The sequence below is a fragment of the Amblyomma mixtum genome, chromosome 7 (assembly GCF_055824585.1).
Source record: "Amblyomma mixtum isolate Tamu chromosome 7, ASM5582458v1, whole genome shotgun sequence".
Taxonomy (NCBI): Eukaryota; Metazoa; Arthropoda; class Arachnida; order Ixodida; family Ixodidae; genus Amblyomma; species Amblyomma mixtum.
This window is the reverse complement of record NC_143018.1, coordinates 147849377-147865169: the sequence shown is the minus strand read 5'-3', so window position 1 is coordinate 147865169 and position 15793 is coordinate 147849377. Positions and strand designations below refer to the sequence as shown.

Genomic DNA, 15793 nt, shown 5'->3' with positions numbered 1-15793 from the left:
GAAATTCCTGGCTCACTTTGTTTCTCAGCAGAATGATTGCGAGGAAGAAGGAGGTAGCTATGAGTTACCACAGGCATATGGTAGTCGGGTAGAAATGGAACGGGAAACTAGTCCATCTAACAACAAGGCACCTGCCGATCCGTCTAATACTCCCTTGCCACGAACTAACCCTCCTGGATATAGAACGCGGTTTGGCCGTCATGTCCGACCGCCAGACCGATATGGGTTCAATAACTGACTGTTATTTTGTTTTGAGCATTGGTTGCTTCCATTAAAATGTGTTCATCCTTTGTTGGCTGCAGTGCTAAGCTTCGTTGCAAATGCCGGTGTATCTTTTCAGAGAAAAGGGGAGATGTGCTGATAGCGCCTGTGCCGCATCATGTGTCTGCGTTATCATGCGTTGTCTGCGTTGTCATGTGTCGGCGTTATCGAATGCCTGAAACGTTGTCTGTCCGTGACGTCGCTTGTCACATGAGCGCTTGCCATATAAAGATGCTGCTTGCGTGAAATAAAGGCTTGTTGTTATCGTGCCAGGATCAGGGCCAGTCTCAGTTCCTTCCTGCCCGCTGACCGGCCGCGCTCGGCGTCCGGCAAGCGCCCTATCGCCACATTGCATTCATTTGGATGTGTCGAAGAAGGCGAGACTCTGGCACCGTGATTGATGGATGAGGGGAAGGGTAAAGGCGTTTGTCAAGGCGGAGCTCAAGGTAGACCTCTTTTATGGTGCGGCGAAGGGTGAGTCTCCCACCGACCTCCGAGGGCTTGGGCCAGGGGATCAACGGTGCCCGGAAAAGTGTGTCGCGGGCGAGCTGATGGGCCAGCTCATTACCGTCAATCCCTGAATGTCCAGGGACCCAGCGGAGGAAAACGATGGAAGGCTGCAGCGCGGAGACCGCTTGTTCGACCTCCTGTTGGAGAGAAGGGGTAAGGGTGCGTTTCTGTATGTGCTGTATAGCGGCTTGTGAATCTGAATTGGCATTTGCTCAGCGGCGGTGGCACCGAACGCAGCGGCCTTCGCTAACAGCAGTATTCATACTTCGCAGACTGCTATCCAGGCCCAGCGCTGTTCTTCGAGTCTGCTGCCCCCATTCCTCTGCAAGGACGCCGAAGCAAGTGATTGGCCTGCTGCACCTGGATGGGACTACGTCAGCCACGATATCTTGAAAAAGACGGAGCTGACCCACGCTCGGCGCATTTGCTCAGCGGCGGTGGCACCGAAAGCAGCGGCCTTCTCTAACAGCAGTATTCATACTTCGCAGGTTAGTTGGGTTTTTCTTAGTTTTCCTTGTAAACTACGTGCCCCGCCACCGCCGCTGTTGCTTAAGTGCATTCTGTGTGTTTTGCATCTTTTGCTTTGTTACACATGGCTGCAAAACAACTCCCGCTTTGTTTGCAATGAGCTGCTACCGGAAAACGACACGTATCCGATGTGCTGTGAATGTGCTTATGGTTATCACTTAGGATCCTGCTCCGGAGTTTCTAAAACTGCCTTTAAATCTAAAAGTCTCTCAAATAGGAAGGAATGGACGTGTCAAACATGCGTCATTTTATCGGCTCGCGGCACTGCATCACCTAGGAAAGAAAAGCCGGAAAAGGAACCTGCCTTTCAGGACGTTCTACTACGGATAAATAAGAAGCTGGCAGAAATAACGGAGATGAAAGCCAAGGTCGAGACACTGCTGCAAATTAAAGAAACTGTAGACAGAATGGAACATTCTGTTCAACATATGTCTGAGAAGTACGACGAGGTAATTGTAGAAATGAAACAGCAGTCAGCTGAAATCGCGGTTCTTCAAAAGAGGGTGGAAAAGGTTGAGGCTACTAACACCGGACAGGAAGTTCAGGAGCTCAGGCAAGAATTGAAGAGCTTAGAACAATACAATAGGCGACTGAACTTGGAAATTCATGGGTTGAAACACGATAGCAATGAAGACCTGCTTGGTAAACTAAATGCACTGGCAAATGAACTAAAAACTTCCTCTGCTCTCCGAACATGAGCTCGATGGCCTGCACAGGCTGCCCGAGAAAAAAGGAAAATCGCCGGCGGTACTTGTTCGCTTTGTGTCACGTACAACACGGGACCAGTGGATGGCGAAGAGGCGTGATCTCAGTGACACGAATTCAGGTGTGCATATGCTCGACAATCTGACAGCATATAACAAAAAGCTGCAATGGGCAATGAAGAGGAAGGCTGCGGAAATGGCTTATCAGTACGCTTGGCAAAGCAATGGAAAGTTGTTTGTGCGCAAGGCACAAGGCGACACAGCTATTCGTATTGAAAGTCATGCAGATCTAGATAAGATTCGCTGAATCTTTTCTCTTTCCTGCTGTGTTGTTCATTCAAAATTCTGATGTCACAGCCCCGAGTAAATACTTATCATGGCTGCTCGTCTTTTACACGCATTGCACAGACTGAAAGTGGAAAGATGTCATTGTTTCATGTTAATATCAGAAGTTTAAAAAATAAATGGAACGATACTGAGTTATCTTTGAGTTCTCTGAACCACGAGTTTGATATTTTGGCCTTCACTGAAACGTGGTTTTTAGACGAAACTGAGGTTGTCGGGGTTCCAGGCTATAAAGAAGTAGGCGTGTACAGAAGAACTCCAAAAGGGGGTGGAACTTCACTCTACATTACAGATAAGCATTTGTATGAAGTCTTGCCTGAGTTTTTTGTTGTATGCGACCACTATGAGTCTGTCGCCGTAATAGTTCATGGGACCCTAATTGCTTCAGTTTATCGACCACCTTGTGGTGATATCAATGAATTCTTGAATTTTGTCTATAGTATTTTCGAACATGCCTTACTTCTCAATGTACCTAGTGTTTGCGTTGGTGATTTCAACATTGATCTGTCATCTGAAAGCCCTCTTTTCTTACGTTTCCGGGATACCATCGAGTCGTTTGGCTGTTGTAACGTTATAAATGCACCAACCAGGATAACACCTAACACAGAAACACTGTTTGACCTGTGCATAACTAGCCACAGTAACGAGGAAACTATTTCAGGAATTTTAACACTGCCACTAAGCGATCATCTACCCCTATTCTGTTTTTTTTCCATGGGCAAAAAGAAGGGGAGGTCGTAATCGGTTCGCTCCAATCTTTCATCGTAATTATAGTGCTGAGGCGCTAGCTACGTTCCGTACTGGGTTAGAAGCGACAAACTGGGATGACGTTTACTCGGAGGAAAACCCAAGTTTATCCTATGATATTTTCCTACTTAAGGTAAAGGAAAGTTATAACAGAGCATTTCCTTTGCAGCCGGTCAAAGTTTGCAAGAAATCCAGAAAACCCTGGGTAACCAAACAGTTATATAAAAGAATAAAGGCACGCGATAAACTGTACAAGTTTGTTCGGTCAAAGAACCTTGATCTCTTAGCTGAATATAAACGAACCAGGAACAAGCTCAGTTCAGATCATAAGAAGGCCCGGTTACAATACTACACGCAAAAGTTTGAAGCCATCTCCAGTAATACTAAAAATGTATGGAACTGCCTCAAAGACATTATTGGAAAAACTAGCAACAAGATACCTAACGTTCTTAAAATTGCTGGTGTTGAGTATAAGGACACTTAATTGGCCAATAAATTTAACACTCATTTTGTAAACTCCGGGGCTACGACACAACAGGTGGTAGATATTGATGGACTTGACAAATACATATCTCCTAGTGTGGTTGATTCATTGTTCTTGACTCCATGCAGTGAGCTTGAAATTATTTGCTGTCTTAGCTCTTTAAGCAAAAATGCTGCCCCAGGGAACGATGATATCAAGGCTCTGCCTATAGCATCTGTTGTTGACCTCATATCTCTTCCTCTGCAGCATATATGCAATAGCTCGTTAGCTACAGGAATCTTCCCAAACAGCATGAAAATTGCAAAGGTGGTGGTTTTGCATAAAGGAGGTGCGCATGATGATATTAACAATTACAGACCTATTTCAGTACTGCCATTATTTTCTAAAGTGCTTGAGAAAGTGATAAAATCACGCCTAAGTAAGTTCTGTATTGAAAGACAGCTTCTTGTGAGGCAGCAATATGGTTTCCGTCCAAATAGCTCAACGGAAATAGCCCTTCTGAATATTAAAAACAAGGTTATCAATAATTTTGAAAATAACCGATTCACGCTAGGTCTGTTCCTTGATTTTAGAAAAGCGTTCGATTCTATTAAACATCAAATATTATTTTATAAACTTCCTTTTTATGGAATCCGTGGCGTTGCTCTCAATCTGATTCGTAGCTAGCTGACGGACAGATACCAATTTACAAGCCTTAATGGACATTCTTCTATTCTAGAACAGATTGCATATTGTGTTCCACAAGGTTCAATCCTGGGACCCTTGCTCTTTATAATTTCTATTAATGATATTGTCCTCATACCAGATACACACGATATTATACTTTATGCAGATGACACCAGTCTGTTTTTTTTTCAGGAAAACAGTTATCTACACTAGAAACCTTCGCGAACACCTGGCTATATGAGCTTTCATGCTGGCTCCGTATAATCCAAATGCTATTGAACGTTCGGAAAACAAAGTACGTAATGTTTAAGCCGCGAAATAAACCTGAAAATTTTAATATCCAGGTCAAGTACCAAGACTCAGCCCTTGAACGCGTTTCTATTTATAAGTTCTTAGGTGTCCTATTTGAGGAAAACTTAAGCTGGACTTCTCATATAAATAAGGTTCACACAAATATCTCTAGATCTCTAGGCATTTTGTATAAAGTGAGATATTTGGTTCCCAGCTCACGTCAATTGTATTTTGCTTTAGTACAGTCTCATTTACATTACTGTCTGTTAATCTGAGGCACCACTACCAAGACAAACTTGCGCAGGCTTGAGATATTGCAAAAACGAGCTCTGCGTTGCATAGAAGATGTAGGTCCGCTAGAACATACATACCCATTATTCTTAAAACATAATTTACTCAAGATAAACGGACTGTTTCAACTAAAGCTTGCATATCATATTTATCATGAAGTCACCCGTGACCCAGTTTCCTTTTATGTTTTATACTTCCCTAAACAGATACCTTACGATTTCAGGTATAGTCATTTTCAAATCCCTCTGATGAGAACGAATTATGGTATGCTGCGCATTGATTACTTAATTCCTGATTGACTTAATAAACACCCACGTATTATGGAACTTCTGCAGCAGCCTCGTTCCCCCAGTAACTTCAAGAACAATGTTAAAACGTACCTTCTGTCCCTGTCTCCCCCATAAAGTGTCCAGTTTCTAGAATTTTTTTTTTTTTTTTTACTCGCTGGGTGTATGTCCAGGTTCGCTATTTTTGGTTTTGTTGTCCTAAAGACGTAGGCGGCATGCGATGCGGTTTTCATTGTTTTTGGTTTGCGTGCTAGTTCTCCCCTTGCCTGTATGTTAATTCTGTGTATCTCATTGTTTGCTATTTAATTTTTTTTTGTTTTGTCCTAGAGACATTTTAGCTATGCGTTGTTGTTTCCTTCATTTTTCATTGCATCTGTGTTAATTATGTGTAACTCATTGATCGTTACATACAATTCATGTAGTACGTATGCGATGTTGTTACTTTTCTTGTTTTGCTTTGTGTACTTTGCTGTGTAATTGCCACCCCCCCTGAGCAATGTAACGGGTGACGGGGCCACGTCAGGCAAAAAATGAATTGCCTTTTGTCCCGTCACCTGTGACAAATCGATGTCAAAAATAAACTTCACTTCACTTCAATAGACTGTGTACTCTTGGAGAGAGGGAAGGAGGGCATATGACTCATTGCTTTCGGCGATAAATGCTAGCCTGTTGATATTGTGACGAAGACGAAGCTGGCAGTGGCGCGGGACGGAGCGCCCGCGCTACCCTACTGAAAAATCCGGTATGAATTTTAAACCGGAACCGCATACCGGGTTATTGTACAGGATTTGCGATACCGGATTACCGGAATACCCTGTATAAAACAGGACAGTCCTGCTGTTTTGTACAGGATACTCCGGCAATCCGGTATCGCAAATCCTCTACAATAACCCGGTATGCGGTTCCGGTTTAAAATTCATACCCGCATACAGGACAGTCCTGTATTCTACAGGCTAGGCCCGTATTATACAGGAGGGCCCTGTATCACAGGACAAAGGCAGGAATAAAATGCTTCAAATATATCCCACTTGGACTAAATCTGCCTAAAAACTGGGGCCATAAATGTACATGCCAAATGGTGCAATATACAGAGCCTCAGAAAATGGCAATCTGCGATTATCAGCGACTCGTATTGCAGTCGATGTGCAATTGTGTTATTTGCTCCCAGCTTTTACCAAGTATTGGTAGCTTGGTGAGTATTATAATGCATCAAAACTCCAAAAGATGTTTATTTTTTTTCGCATATGTCTTGAACCAGCTCACTGAGGTAATAATTTAACTCTTTGCGACGATCTACCGGCGCTGGGGACTCTACAGGGTGCTGGCCAATGAAGTAGTCAAAAGCACCTGCAGAAAAGAAAATATGATTGGTCGTACATATTGCCCCCAGCTTATCATTTAATTGGGCACTGACACACAACATAATGCATTGAGCACTGTGACATGCAACTTACGGCCAATGGCTTGTAGCTTTTCAGGGGTCATTGGCTTTCTGCCCACTGTGGAGGCTTCTGACTTCAGGTTCCGGTGGCAAGCTTGCCCTGTCACGCTCCTTTCCAGGAGTTGTGGAGTCGTCAAAGGCTGCGTCCTTGCAGAAACGCGAATCTTTGGGTGCCACCATAACTGCTGCCCACGTTGCCGAAGGAATAAAAATTCCATTCCCGAGGTGGATCTGTATGCAATAATTACAAATTCATACCCCAGTAGCACAAACGGGGCTCTGAATTGCGGGCCTACGTGGGCCCAGACAAGCCACAGACAAGCCAGGCGTCTCAAGATGCCAGGCCCTGAGCATTGGCAATGCTCAGTATCGTGAATGCACCTCACGCCTTCCATATTTGAATCAATAATGTATTGCAAACCTGCGTTGTAACATTGTTGGTGTGTAAACAGGTTGCTCGGACGATTCCGATGCTTGCGCGGTCATCCTCCATTATTCACGGCACATAACGCAGCATTGATGCGATGCGTGATGTTTCTTCAAGGTCTTGAGCCGCTCCTCTCAGGACGCTTATCGATGATTGCTTTCGCACGTATACACCATATGCCTCTGTAAAGAAAGAATACAAACTGTAAAACTAATTTTAGTCGTGTTATCATGAAGGACAAACAATTTCGGTATGTAACTGAAAGAAAATTTGGCGCTATTTCGTCCCTCTACGCTGTGCAATCTACAAAGTTTTAGTTAAAAATACACTGGACAGTTAGAACGTTTCTGTTGACGCCGAGCATATAACCGAGACGGAGGCAGTACTTAAAGAACAGAGTGATTTAAAATGCGTACTTACGTCCTAGCAGCACGACATCGCCGTCATAAAATCCGCCTTCACCGCCGTGGCCTCCACCGGTCAAATGTTCACCACTCACGTCTTTCGGAGCGAAGTCATTCATCACTGAGACAAGGATGATAGGGTTCCACCATATTTGCACTGGACGTACGCATGAAAGGCGATGTCATCTTTGATCATGGATTGATCAAGGCAACACGAAGAAAGGCGCAAAAAATTGTATAACACAAATTCAACGGCAACGAGCGAGTGCCAGCGTGTTTTCGCAGCTACCTTCATCGCTTGACACTCAACCCAGCCGCAGTAGAGAAGAAAAACCTGTTCCTAACAAACGCAGGAAAGGCGGGGGAGCACTTCTGCATAAAGTCACCGCGCAGCGACCGGGCACAATGAACAAGCAGAATCGGAACCTCCTCGCCACTTCATGGAAGCCTCGCGGGGAGCGTGGTCGGGAGGGCGGCTTAAAATGTTCGGTCGTGTGTTCTAGAGTGAGCGCCTCCGCGCCGTTCAGGGGAACGGCACTGGGAGGGACAGGACAGACACAGAGGAGCCCAAGGGGAAGGAACGAAGGCCGATAGAAAAACCAGGAATGCGCAGGTTTTTTGTTGCGACCGGACCCAGGAAAAGCAGAGAAGGCGGTGATGACAGAGAAGAAAAAAGCTTTAAAAAAAATTGCGCAAAGACGGGTTACTCGTGTAAGGTTTCTACAGGTGGTTTTTGTTTCTATTTTGTTCTCTCGAGCGCTGTATCTTTTAGCTAGCACGAAGCGTCGCCCTTAAGGGAACACCCCAAGCTGCCGGCTCCGTTGAATTAACCTTTTCTAGTTCGTCGATAGAAATGTTCTGGGCGATTTGTGATTAGTAAGTCTTCCTGATGGAGTGAAGGGTGGGGCCGCTTGCGATGGCGCTTGGACAAGTTGCGTTATCAATGGGCAATCACTTGACGAAGAAGTGCAAAGAATTCCTGCACGAAAACCAAGAATTTTCTTTCTTCATCGATGCGTCGCTACAGACTGCCGCTAGCGAACATTAAGAAAGCTGCTGCAATGAACGCGGCAGTAATAAACCTTTTGGAGCCTCTGGCGCAGTCAGCGGAGGCTCAGCCAGTCAGCGGAGGCTCAGCTCAGCGGAGGCTCAGCTCAGCCAGTGAAATCCAGAGTAATCTGCGCAGGACTTCCGACGGCTGCTGGCGGATATATACTAGCCGTTAGCTCGCACACAGTAGCCCTGGCTTTGTCAGGGTGCTGCACGGGAAGCCAATATGGCGGTATGCCGCAATTCACCTTCATGCAGCCCCCGCCTTTCATGCACAAACTGCATGCTTTGCCACTGCGAAGCTCATACTTAGCCCTTTTCTTTTCCTAGCCCTTTCAACAAAACCGTGTATGTGTTGATTATCGCACTTATGCGCACGCTGCCTCCCCCCTTCCCCTAAAAAATATCTGCTGGCGTACAACAGTCAATCTGCAGACCAAGCACCAAAACCGCAGCACATATCGCTCTGAATACAGGCTGGTATGTCCGGTTTGAGCGCCGTACCGGACTAGTCTGTCCGGTTTGAGCTCCGTAGCGGACTGGTCTGTCCGGTTTGAGCTTCGAACCGGGAATGGACTGTCCGGTATGAGCTCCGTACCAGAGCGGTCTGTCCGGTTTGGGATCGATACCGGACCGGTATGAACCGGTATAGCCATCAAACCGGACGGGTCTCGCCGGTATGAGAGTGATACCGGACCGGTATGAAAGCTATATGTTCCGATAAAATCCGGTTTGCCGCGATACCGGATTTTTCAATAGGGTAGGCCAGCGGTCATTAAATCATCTCATAGCCATGGTTCACCACGTCTCATTCTTCGGCTGGCCGCCGCTTAACATTTGGTATGAGGTGCTGGGGTCCCTTCATCGCCATCCTGGTCACGGAGCTTCGGCGTCCTGGGCCTGCCGTGGACGTCGGCCGTGAGTACCTGGTCAGCGCCGCACGGCCGTGCCCCAGCCCGCCGAACCTGAACCGACCTCGCCGCTCACCCCAGCCCCGTCCCCCGCCAGGACCACAAGACACGACGACACAATACCCCACCGACCCGAGACCCCACCGACCCGAGACCCGACCGACGCGAGCCCCGACCGACCCAAGACCCACACGTGAAGATACCGCCCCCATGCCCCTGCCGTCCGGTGCGTCCACGGACCTCGGCCGTCAGCTCCTGGCACCCTCCGGCCCGGATGCTTCGTGGACCGGGACTCATCCTTTGATCATCTCATCCACTGTGGCGGCCAGCACTTCACCACATTGCCACTTCTAACCTGGACCTGGAAGTCCATCACCGTTTCGCCCAACCCTTCTTCGACGTCTTCTATTTACAATCGGGACGATCGCTCGGTGGCCCCGGGAAATGTTACAAACAGGATGAAGCTGGCAGTGGCGCGGGACGGAGCGCTCGCGCTAGGCCAGCGGCCATTAAAATCATCTCTTCTCCATCGTTCACCACGCCTCATTCTTCGGCTGGCCGCCACGTAACATTTGGTGTGGGATGCGGGGTTCTCTTCATCGCCATCCTGGACCCGGAGCTTCGGTGTCCTGCGCCTGCCGTGGACATAGCCCATGAGTGCCTGGTCCGCGCTGCCCGTCCGTGCCCCAGCCCGCCCGACCTGAACCGACCTCGCCGCTCACCCCAGCCCCGTCCCCCGCCCGGACCACAAGACACGTACGACGACCCAAGACACGACCGACCCGAGACCCACACGTGAAGACACCGCCCCCCTGCCCCTGCCGTCCGGTGCGTCCACGGACCTCGGCCGTCAGCTCCTGGCACCCTCCGGCCCGGATGCTTCGTGGACCGGGACTCATTCTCTCATCTTTCTCATCGTGGCGGCCAGCACTGCACCATCTTCTACATATTGTTCGATCCTTCACTCAAGACCATCGCCATTTCGCCGTCTGTTCGTCACCGATCGGGACGATCGCTCGGAGGCCCCGGGTAGTGTGACGAAGACGAAGCCGGCAGTGGCGCGGGACGGAGCGCCCGCGCTAGGCCAGCGGCCATTAAATCATCTCATAGCCATGGTTCACCACGTCTCATTCTTCGGCTGGCCGCCGCGTAACAATATATTCAGTGGAAGAACTGCAGATTGGGCTAGTTGGTGTAGATTCATAGTGATCGTTCAACAGCACAAACACACACAGACCAAGAAGGAGACAAGACACACACAGCGCTGTGTGTGTCTTGTCTCCTTCTTGGTCTGTGTGTGTGTTTGCGCTGTTGAACCATCACTATGATATTGTCACGTTTTAGTGACGGCAGTCCAGCGGTCAGGAAGACACCAGAAATACTTGCAAACGAAGCCCTTTATTAGGGCTGACTTGCGCCCGCAAAAGAACTGAATCACTCGGTGGCGGCGTAAGCAACAAGCGTGCTCGTCAATCGTCGATCTACGAATGCCCGCTGCTCGCGGCATCGTTCAATTTAAAGCCGCCAAGGAAACTTCGAGATAACAGGTCGAGATCATCTAGAGTAATCTGGAAACACGTAGATGCAGCTGTTCATGGCTGTGAACAATCGAGATTAGACCGGTCGCTTCTCGCGTCTCGAACAAAAATGATAACACCCCTTTTCTGCGGCCTTGCGCGAACGAACGGACGCTACAATGATACGTGGCATTACCCCCCTCACAAAGAAGCATCGTCTCGATGCTTTAAAATGAAAATAAATGCGGAGAATGCGAACTTCGAGTCCTTTAGCGTTCGTAATAATGTTTAAGGGCAGCGGTAAAAGCTTCAAGTCTGGCTGTGTCGTCGTCTTCGTAGTTGTCGTCGTCGTCGTAGTTGTCGCCGTCGTCGTAGTTGTCGCCGTCGTCGTAGTTGTCGCCGTCGTCGTAGTTGTCGTCGTCGTCGTAGTTGTCGTCGTCGTCGTGGTTGTCGTCGTCGTCGTAGTTGTTGTCGTCGTCGTCATAGGAGTCATCGTCGTCGTAGGGGCCGTCGTCGTCGTAGGAGTCGTCGTCGTAGGCGCCGTCGTCGTAGGAGTCGTCGTCGTAGGGGCCGTCGTCGTCGTAGGAGTCGTCGTCGTAGGGGCCGTCGTCGTAGGGGTCGTTGTCGTAGTTGAGGCATAGTCTTGTGTTTTCGTCGATGGACGGTCTTAGTTCTTGCGCTCAGAAGCAACCTCACCTCCAGAGGCTGCTTTATTCAGTTTAACCTTCGGGGGCCGGGGGAGCGTCCGCGCCCTGCGTAGCCTCGGCTAGGAGATCCATAGCGCGGTGACGATGGCGACGGAGAACGAGATGGGTGGCTCGGCGATAAGTATTCTTCCCGACGCAAGAACTCTTCGATTGCGGCTGGTCGCAGGCGAGATCGGGGTCGTGGGGCGTCGTAAGAAAATCCTCGGATGCCCATTCTCCTCTATGGGCAGTACCGGAGAATGTCACCGGCTTCTCCGCAATGGAAGCATAGTTGGCGGCGCTGGTCGGGTGTTCTCCACTGGCCGCATTTCCTAGGCCGTGTGCGACGCTCGTAGGACGGGCGAGTTGGGGCGAGAGGGCGGCGCTCCAGCGCAGCTGGCTAATGGCGATAGGGGCTTAGGTGCCGTCGTCGAGGTGCAGGACGGCGCACTGCTGCGGCGTAAGTCATGGCTGGAGGCTCCAAGAGGCTGCGTGGTAGACTGGAGTCAAGTCCTCCGGTGAATGACTCGAAGGGCTGGCGTCGCGACTTGCTGCGGGTGTCCGGTACATGGAAGGCTACCCAGCACCTCGACCAGATGTCACGTTTTAGTGACGGCAGTCCAGCGGTCAGGAAGACACCAGAAATACTTGCACACGAAGCCCTTTATTAGGGCTGACTTGCGTCCGCAAAAGAACTGAATCACTCGGTGGCGGCGTAAGCAACAAGCGGGCTCGTCAATCGTCGATCTACGAATGCCCGCTGCTCGCGGCATCGTTCAATTTAAAGCCGCCAAGGAAACTTCGAGATAACAGGTCGAGATCATCTAGAGTAATCTGGAAACACGTAGATGCAGCTGTTCATGGCTGTGAACAATCGAGATTAGACCGGTCGCTTCTCGCGTCTCGAACAAAAATGATAACACCCCTTTTCTGCGGCCTTGCGCGAACGAACGGACGCTACAATGATACGTGGCAATATATTCAGTCTCTCTTTCATGTCTAAACTTGTCATGACTTGTGTGTATAAAAAAACTACTGCCTAGCAGCAGCAAAGTGAAAGGTGACTGCGACTTTGGCAATCTGCGTGTCGCAGCTTTTTCTGCTGCTCCTCTATCTGCACTTTTTTGAAGGCAGAAATAAACGAATTTGAATATTAAAACGCACTTAGCGAGTGGTAGTTTACTGCGGTGTCCGCCGTTATCTCTTGCACTTTATTATTCCTACTCGCACAATTTGTTGGGAGCCTCGACATCCTAGCGCAGCCCAGAATGGTTGCTGAGGTTACCTGACCGTCTTTAAAGCTTTTACCATAAGTCACTTCTAAACTTTTCTCTTACATTTTTACTAAGTTGCACGAAATAACTTTTTAGGCCCATTACACCACTGCTTTTTTAGAGTTGTGGGCAATTCCTCTGCGCGGGGACGCACAGGCAGTCACTCGAGGCAGGACTTTGTACAAACGGTTTATTCTCACATCAGAGGGGCCGGTCGTCGTCGTGGCAGCTGGGTCAGGTGGTCCTTTGGCAGGGCTGGTCCAAGAGCGAGAGCGCGCGAGCCTTCCCGGTCACGCCTTATAAAGGCTTTCTCCCAGCCTCGCTCCCCCCGCCCCACCACTCGGGAAGAAGGGGTCCGAGGCTACCCGCGGTGAGCGGCGCGAGATTTGACCTGCCCGCGAGCAGACCCTACACAGTATTGTACAACATCCTATATATCACAATTTTTTACACCTTGAGCTTGGCGCTTGGAGCAAGGTACACCTTGAGCTTGAGCAATACTTTGATTTAAGCTAGTTGGTTGTAGCATGACATGTTTACGCAAAAGGCTTACTGGCGCTAAAAAACGAAGACCACACACAACAGGACAGGACTGGCGCCAACTTCTAACTGAGTTTATTCACAGAAAAACCACTTAAGAAGCACACTGCATGCAAAAAGATACAGACAAACCAGATACAAGGGGTGATTTAACAAAGATACACGCGCCGAACGGACCAAAGCAATGATTATAACGCTGACAGAGACCCACTCAGAAACCTAATCTCTTGTTCTGACAATGACACAGATGGCTTTCTTATGCAGATATCGCCCCTTTGCTTGAAGTAATAGGCTTCTATTATTTCACGCTCTAATCTGTCTTTTGACCTTGAAATAAATTTAGTGTTCTCAAAACCAGGACGGCATTTGCAGCTTTTGCAGTGAGTGGCCATGTGGCTGCCATAGCCATTTTTTACAGCAATCTTGTGCTGCCTCACTCTTTCATTGTAGCACTGACCTGTCTGGCCGATATATTCCTTGCCGCAGCTTAGAGGGACAACATACACAACATCAGCCGTGCATTCAGCGGAGCGAATTTGGTGTTTCTTCTTGCACTGCTTAACCTTTCTTACGCTGTTGAAAGTGCAAACGCGCGACAGCTTGCAGGGAGCAGAAAGCACCACATTGATCTTATATCTGCTGGCCACTTTCTTCAAGTTGTGCGAAAGCCGGTGAATATAGGGAATCACCACCGTCGGTTGCTTTTCTTTATCCTTGTTTTTTTGACCCTGTTCTCCCATCAACGTCCGCTTGCGCTTCTTAACCAGGAATTCACTAATACTAGTGATGAGGTGTTCTGGGTACCCGGTTTGATGAATGCGTTCAATTTGCGCATCGAAGCTCTGTGCCATCTCATGCTCACACGATTTATCCAAGGCTGCATTCAAGCATGTCGCAACGATTCCGCGCTTAATTAGCTTGGAATGTGCACTACTAAAAGGCAGTAGCTCTTTGCACGATCTCGGGTTGTAGGACCAGCAAACATGGCGGTCCTGCTTAAATTGAAGTTTCAAATCAAGAAACTGCAGGCTATTGTTGTGGGGAACTTCATGCGTGAAACGGAGCCCTTTTGATTCACTGGTGAAAGTGGTGACTATGTCTTCAAGGATGGCGCTTGGTTTTGAACCTACATGATCGGTTAGCACAATTAGGTAGTCATCCACGTATCTAAATACCCTAACTACGTTAGAGGTCAATAAAAGCCGGTCACTAACACGTTTGTCAACACATAATAAATGTCACTTAAAATAGGCGCACGGGACGACCCAATACAAACACCATCACGCTGAATATAAAACTTATCGCTGAAAAAAACTGCAGTCGATGAAAGGTTAAAATCTTAAAGTGTTAAGAAACCATCACAGCTAATACCTGTCTCGTCCTGAAATGACAGTTCGCCTATGCATGCAATCTTCTCTTTGATAGAAATCAACATTTCGGTATGCGGTATGGAATAGTACAGGTCGGTAACATCAAGCGAAAAAGCAGACAGTGCTCCAGGCAACCCATTCCTAAGTTCTCGAACAACCTCATTGGAGCTGCGAATAAGAAAAGGGTGTGTCGCTGAAGAAAATGGCCGACGCACAGCTGCCAGGACCCTTTCTCTGAAACAATCGTGCGTAGGGGGCACCCTGGCTTGTGAGATTTGCCCGTAAAGAAAACATCCAGGAACTCTCTGTCAGCATCCTTCACCAGTTTCTTCAGCGGATCCAAATTCATGTCAGTTAACAGCTTTACTGCGGTGTTCTTAGCCTTGGCGGGATTGAACTTCACTGCGACGAAGTGCTTCCGCAGAGCTTCAGCTGCTTTCTCTTTCAAAAGCTTTTCGGGAAGGATAATAAAGCCACCTTCCTTGTCGTTTTGCAGTATCTCAAGGTTGTTTTTCCCCAGGTAGTCCTTGATCTTCTTAAAGGGAGGATAAGAAGTCCGACTGCGACTCACATGGTGCATCAGACAATCCAAGGCATCCGAAGTCGCTCGGTCTTCATCCTTGTCCCCAGCTCTTTTGGCGACATTCCTGGTCATGGCAAGGAGCTCAGGTTTCTTCATCCGTGGCTCAAAGCTGAACTTGGGGCCCTTCTCCAGTGTTGACTTCACACGGGGATCGAGAACCACATCACCAAGGACCCGCACGTCTGCCGAAGACTGTCGCACCTCCTTCGCCTTGGGGAAGCTTGCTCTAATCCGGTGCCATAGGAATTCCGTTGTCTGCGCCGCCAGCCTCTTGTAGTCTTGGGCACTCCGCTGCGCCTGCGTCAAATGGTCCAACAGGATGCGCAACCAGTCGTTGAACAACCTGTTTTGACGCCACGCTTCAGACTTCAGGATCTTGCAAATCCTTCGCGCATGTCCCCACGATGGTTGTACGGCACCAAAAATGGCTTGAACCCCCGGAGGCACCAGTCTACGTTTTATGTAGTATGCCAACA

At 48.5% G+C, this 15793-nt stretch overlaps 1 protein-coding gene across 1 annotated transcript in view; it reads left to right on the top strand.

Annotated features, from left to right (window-relative positions):
- Positions 1 to 537: 537 nt before the first annotated feature.
- The window catches only part of LOC149337810 (uncharacterized), a 309160-nt gene continuing 293904 nt past the window's right edge, over positions 538 to 15793 (top strand). The window contains exons 1-3 of the mRNA XM_089553537.1: positions 538 to 735; positions 851 to 924; positions 1044 to 1259. Of these exons, the coding sequence (XP_089409663.1) occupies positions 666 to 735; positions 851 to 924; positions 1044 to 1259 (360 nt within the window). The 5' untranslated portion in view covers positions 538 to 665. The remainder of the gene's footprint in view (positions 736 to 850; positions 925 to 1043; positions 1260 to 15793) is intronic.